Source organism: Cariama cristata, unplaced genomic scaffold, assembly GCF_000690535.1.
Source record: "Cariama cristata isolate BGI_N322 unplaced genomic scaffold, ASM69053v1 scaffold23038, whole genome shotgun sequence".
Classification (NCBI taxonomy): domain Eukaryota; kingdom Metazoa; phylum Chordata; class Aves; order Cariamiformes; family Cariamidae; genus Cariama; species Cariama cristata.
In genome coordinates this window covers 1-6,220 of record NW_009633212.1, presented here as the reverse complement: position 1 = coordinate 6,220, position 6,220 = coordinate 1, and the positions used below count along the sequence as shown (strand labels likewise).

The following is a 6,220-nucleotide window of genomic DNA, read 5'->3' as shown; positions in this document are numbered from 1 at the left end:
TCAGCAGCTGTTGCGTGGCAGCATCCAGATCAGACCCAAACTGAGCAAAGGCAGCAACTTCACGATACTGAGCCAATTCCAGCTTCATGGTACCTGCCACCTACAACACAAGATACAGGTCAGACTGAGTTTGTCTACCTTTTAAATGTGTCTACTAGTTTGTAGGTTATCTTCAGCTGACAGCTGTCACAAGTCGGCTTTGCCTGGCACACCAGTCAAATGAATCTCAAGATTCTGACAGATGATTACATGCATTTCTAAAAATCCCACGTTCTGCTTGGCCTTTTAACATAAGCATGCTATTCCTCCCTAAAATGATGACAGTTGGTATTAGACCTCTCCAATGCCGTACCTGGACTAAAACCACAGGATTAAGAGACCATTCTCTGCTTCTAATTAGATCAGTACCCAGTTCAGCATACTGAAACTTAACAGTCCTACATCTTGATGCAGATACTATTTTCCTTTCTCCCCCTGCCAGCAGACAATAGAAATATCACAGAGATCCCCACAGTTTGTTTTTTTCATAATTTCATAACACTAAGGAATCCAAAGCTTTATTCCCTCTCTAATCACAACTCTTTAGAGTGAAATGGGTTGGAAAGCCTACACACTACTCATCTCTAGTGAAAGGAGGAGCAGCAGTTTCATGCTTACCTGCTTCATAGCCCTGGTCTGAGCAGCAGAACCTACACGGGACACAGACAGACCAACATTGATGGCTGGACGGATACCTTTGTAAAACAACTCGGTTTCCAAGAAAATCTGTAGGAGAAAATTATTTCATTATCTTGGTCAGAAGCCTGGAAGCCTCCTCAGAAATCTGTCGGTAAGTTACAGAGAAGTACTGGCATGGGAAGAAGTCCTACCTGTCCATCAGTGATGGAAATGACATTGGTTGGAATGTAAGCAGACACATCACCAGCCTGAGTTTCAATGACAGGCAAGGCGGTCAGAGAGCCGCCTCCAAAGGAATCATTCATTTTGGCTGCTCTCTCCAGCAGGCGGGAGTGCAGGTAGAACACATCACCTGGGTAGGCTTCACGACCGGGTGGACGACGCAGCAGCAGAGACATCTGACGATAGGCAACAGCCTGTGTGGTATAAAGCAAGCTTTCAGACTTCAGTAGCTCGTTTAAAATGTTGAATTTCTAAAACCTGAGGTGATCTTACAGCTACAAACACCAATGCTAGACCATGAGGGCTATAAACAATGTTTCCTGACCTGTTTGGATAAGTCATCGTAGATGATTAACGCATGTTTTCCATTGTCTCTGAAGTATTCCCCCATGGAGCAGCCTGAATAGGGAGCCAGATACTGAAGGGGTGCTGCATCGGATGCTGTGGCAGACACCACAATAGTGTACTTCATGGCATCTGGAAAGAATTGGAGACACGCACCACTGAGTATATTACCTCATCACACCTGTAAGCAGCAAATACAACACACGTAGGAAGTACTAGTTGCTGAACCAAGCCGAGGCAGCATCACTACATTGTTACAGGAAAGACGATCATACTAGATTAACACGTCCATTAGCTCAACTAACTCAAGAAGTTTCAAGAGCAAGTTCATGGCAACTAACGTCTAACACTTGCAGACTTCTTTCCCATTTAAAATGAAATGGGAAAATGGGAATTTTCACTAAGGCACACCGGTTCTACAGGTAACTCAGCCTGAAAGTCCATGGTTTCCTGGCTGCCAGAAGGCAATACTTCATAGTACTACTTTGCTTCATAGTCCCAAACAAACTATTGCCATTAAAATGTGTTTGCCTTTTTTTTTCCTGCTAGGTACGACTCTGCTTGACCAGCAGGCAAGAGGTAAGGTGCCTGATCTCTTGCAAGCTCTGTCACATATGCAGCCTTAGTCAACGAGATCACTGTTTCTGAAAAAATGCTCATTTAATCCCTCGTATTTGGGCAGTAAAGTCTATGTTTGAGCAGTAAAATCTCTCCAGTAAATTTGCAACTGCCATTCACACTGACTTGCATGAAACAAATACCAAGTCCATAAATACTTATAGGCCGTAGCTTGTCATCGGGCCTGCCTGACTGCCAAGAGGAAGCTCTTAACTCTGCTGAAAAAAAAAACAAAACCACAACACAGGCTGACTTTTCCAGAAGCAATTCAGCAGTCTGGGGGCCTCATAATCATCTGTAAAGTAATGTAGCAAAAAGGAGGGGTTTTTTCCCCCCTCTGATACCTAGAAAGATTTCTTGTCCCCAAAGCAAGTAATTCACTCATTTAATAAGAAAAGAATTCTGTCTGTACTCGCAGCTAGGAATGCTCACAGTAGTATTCAGCATTATAATGAGAACAGGATGTCACTAGTTGCTAAGCTCAACAGTCTTCAAAAATCAGTACCTGCATCAGTAAGCCTCTTCACTAGTTGAGCAACAGTAGATCTCTTCTGCCCAATTGCAACATAGATACAGTACAGCTTCTTTTTCTCATCTGTTCCATCATTAAATCGTTTCTGGTTGATTATTGTGTCAATTGCAATTGAAGTTTTCCTGTATTAACACAGAGGTTTTGGTAAGTTAAGCTGTCTACAGTTCTCCCAACCTCAGTTCCGTGTTTAGCTTTGTACCTCAGCACACGGTGCACTTGAGCCTCTGTTTAAGGAAACATTTTTTACCTTGGGCTTTTAACTTACCCAGTCTGCCTGTCACCAATGATCAGCTCACGCTGGCCACGACCAATTGGCACCAAACTGTCCACAGCCTTAATACCAGTCTGCATAGGTTCACGCACAGAGATTCTGGGAATGATTCCAGGAGCCTTTAATCCAACTCTTCTACGTGTCTTGGATGTAATAGGACCCTTAAAAGAGAGGAAAAAAACTCGTTGCAGTCTGTATCACATAGATACAAGCAGAGGTAGTAAACACCTAGTTACACTTACCTTCCCATCAATTGGATTGCCCAGGGCATCTACAACACGGCCCAGCAGCTCTTCCCCAACTGGAACATCCACAATGGCACCAGTCCTCTTCACAACATCCCCTTCCTTGATCAGTCTGTCATTACCAAACACGACAACACCAACATTGTCGGGCTCCAAATTCAAGGACATACCCTAGGACAAAGATCACATTATCCTGAGAAAACCCATACTGACATTTATGAAAAATCTGAGAGTTTTATACCAATGTGATTATTCTACAGTGTAGAATATCCAACGTAATCTACCTCAATCTTATTTGCAACAATAGCCAATGTTCTGATTTTATGTACAATGTGTGTATATTCTTCCATACTGGTTGTATGTATACATAGTTGTATACATTGTACACATTATGTATACATAATTGTACTTGCAAAGTCTAGCATTCAGTCATTTATCTCTCTAAAAAGAACAGAAAGCATAAGCAAGGCTCAAATACAATATTTCTCTCTTGCCTAGGAATTGGACAAGGGAAAAGCACTGGCTTCTTCTCTGCCTAAGGCAGGTGATTAAAAATACTGGAAGAGCTGTTCCAGTAGTCTCAGTACAGTCAGACAGCTTTTTAACTCTAGTCTTCTCTTACGACTCTAAGTCAGCAAACCGCACGCTATATTGGAGCAGAGAGGATATTATTCAACAGTAAACAGAAAAGCAAGCCTGAAACCAAAGAAAACAAAATCCAATGCCAGATGAGTACTGAGACGTCCTAGATGAAGACAAATAAAACTTAAAACGTTGGACAAGAACCAGATACTGATACTGAAAGCAAAGTGTTACAAATTCAAAGAATATTAGCTTTCTGTAATATTATTTCAACTAGTTACTATGTATTAAAGTTGCAATGAAGTCTGTAAAAGGTCCAGACGGGTGCCTCCAATCATAGCCTCATGTTCTCCTTAAAAAAAAAAAAAAGTCTTTATACTTCTAGGCTAAACAAACTGGTTTAGTGAAAGCTTACCTTCAGTCCAGAAGAGAATTCAACCATTTCTTCTGCTTGGACATTTCTTAGGCCGTACACACGGGCAATACCATCACCAATTGAGAGCACACGGCCTGTCTCCTCAAGTTCAGCAGAGGTGTCAGCCCCCAAAATACGTTCCTCAAGAATAGAGGATACCTCAGCTGTACCTGGAAAGAGACATTTCCAATCAGATTTGGCACATTAAGAAACAGCGGGAATTCAGTAAGCTTGTCTTGAATTTACAAGCCAAGGTACCCTTTCTCAGGTATGCCATGAGGTGTAGCAAGCAACACCCTTTCTTACATAGGATGCATAAGATAAATAACAGCTTCGGTATTCACAGCCAATAAAAGCAACTCATCATCACTAGCCAGCTTCAATCAAAACACTGATAACTAAACAGCCATCAATTTCCTTCATTATGTCCTACACTACTAGCAATCTCTCCTCTTAGAAACCAATTAGATTAAATAATTAGCCTTAGCTCAGGAAGAACAGACATGCTAGCTCCGCTTGCAGACCATTTACTTAGACTGGAGGCATCAAGTCACCCTGTCAACTGATTTGTAATCCAAGATCCAAATACATTTAAAGGAACTGAATACATTTAAGGAGCAAGTTCTTCAATACAAGTTGTAAAAATGTATTTTCCATCTTCCTCAAATTAGTTTGGCAGTGCACCTCCAACAACTTTTTATTTCCTCAGCTAGGAGACAGTTAATAACACTGTGAAACTGTTATTTCCTAATAATACCTTTGATCACCTTAAACCACCTCAAAAATTGTACATGAACCACTACCAAAAATGCAGCTATGCAGTGCCGCTGCCTTCTCTAAACATCGAGATGGTGGCAGCAAAGAAGTTATACTCAAGGACATAAGGTCAAACCAGGCAGGCCTGGGAAAGTCATCTGTTCCTTCATACTGCTACAAACAAGACACAAAACTGGCATTTGAGGCATTTTTTCCAAATAATTCTGCAGGAGCTGAAGACTGAATTGAATCCTCGGGAAGCAGGTAAGCTGTGTAAGCCAACTGACATGTGACCACTCCTTTGGTTTGGGCATAACTTTAATAGTTATTAAAGTGAAGTCTCCTGGATGTGACTGTGTAACAGACAATTCACTGTTAAATACTGTCAGTACATAAATGTCCTCAAGTATTTTGTCAATTGACACCCCCCCACACACTCCATATTCAAATTCCTTTTTCTCTGATAGAGCAAGTTCTTAAACCACACTCTTATATGAAGCCCTTTCTCAGACTCACCGGTTTTCTGAAAGCACGTTTTGGAGGCATGGATGTTTCTTGTAGCAACAAATGCTGCACCCAGGGTGTTTCTGGAAATCTAAAATAAGTACTTGTTTCAGTAACAGTGAGATTTCCTAAATCATTCAAAAAAACGTCAAGAGATAACACACTGAAATTTTTGATCATGAGCTTATACTATTAATGCGTCTCATTTTGAGTTGAGCCCCACAACACTCCATTCACAAGTTGTAGTTATGGAACCAAGTCCAGCAAGCACAGACGGTCAAGCAGATTGCTCTGAATTACTTGCTGCATTCTTCTGCATTGCACTGATGTCACCATCACAGCACTGCAGCAGCTCCCAAAGGAATACCGCCTCTCATTTGCCACTTTTGCACTGAAGATCAAAAGCTTGGGGTATAAAGAAATCAGTGCACCCCTCACGGTTCTGCACCAGGGAGAAACAAGATTGTGCCTTCTAAGGGTCGGACTTTCTAAGAAAAATCTAACTGTAGTATTTCTGAAGTATGGCTAGAACATATACGATAGCAAAAATGCAAAAATATGTGTGATAATGGATGCATTAACAGCTTATAATCTTACATCCCAAGCAAAAGTCCCAGTGCAGTCTCATGCAGCGTTAACGCTATTTCTCTGAAAGCCCGGGCAGGCCCCTCCTCCGTTCACCTTCACAAGGGACATCGGCTGGGAACACGGCCTGACAGATCTTCGTACCCTCGCTCTCCCCATAAACATGGGCAAAAAAATGCCACCTGGCAAAGCCTCGCAGCTCAAATCCCTATCCTTGACTGGGATCTAGCAGCTTTCAGACATTAACCTAAACCCCAACAGTCCCAATCCACATCCCCGGGGAAGGACATGCCGTTCCCTCGATTCCCCCCTCCTCCAAGGTGAGGACACTCTCGCTTCTCTGCAGGGGGTCGAGCCCCGCTGTCACCCAGCGCTGAGGTGAGCTCGCCACACACCCCCCACCCCAGGCTCCCGAGAGCGGGAGGCCGCGGCCACTCAATGTCACTGCGACCCCCAAGATGGCGGCA

General features: G+C 42.7%; 1 protein-coding gene across 1 annotated transcript in view; it reads right to left on the bottom strand.

Moving 5' to 3' along the window:
* ATP5A1 (ATP synthase, H+ transporting, mitochondrial F1 complex, alpha subunit 1, cardiac muscle) overlaps positions 1-5,259 on the bottom strand; it is a gene marked incomplete at its 5' end in the record, with an annotated part of 6,651 nt that extends 1,392 nt beyond the window's left edge. The window contains 9 exons of the mRNA XM_009706680.1: positions 1-100; positions 658-765; positions 870-1,094; positions 1,226-1,377; positions 2,369-2,517; positions 2,661-2,827; positions 2,909-3,082; positions 3,909-4,078; positions 5,181-5,259. The exon at positions 1-100 is cut by the window's left edge and continues 54 nt beyond it. Coding sequence (XP_009704982.1) covers positions 1-100; positions 658-765; positions 870-1,094; positions 1,226-1,377; positions 2,369-2,517; positions 2,661-2,827; positions 2,909-3,082; positions 3,909-4,078; positions 5,181-5,259 — 1,324 coding nt within the window. The remainder of the gene's footprint in view (positions 101-657; positions 766-869; positions 1,095-1,225; positions 1,378-2,368; positions 2,518-2,660; positions 2,828-2,908; positions 3,083-3,908; positions 4,079-5,180) is intronic.
* Positions 5,260-6,220: the final 961 nt, after the last annotated feature.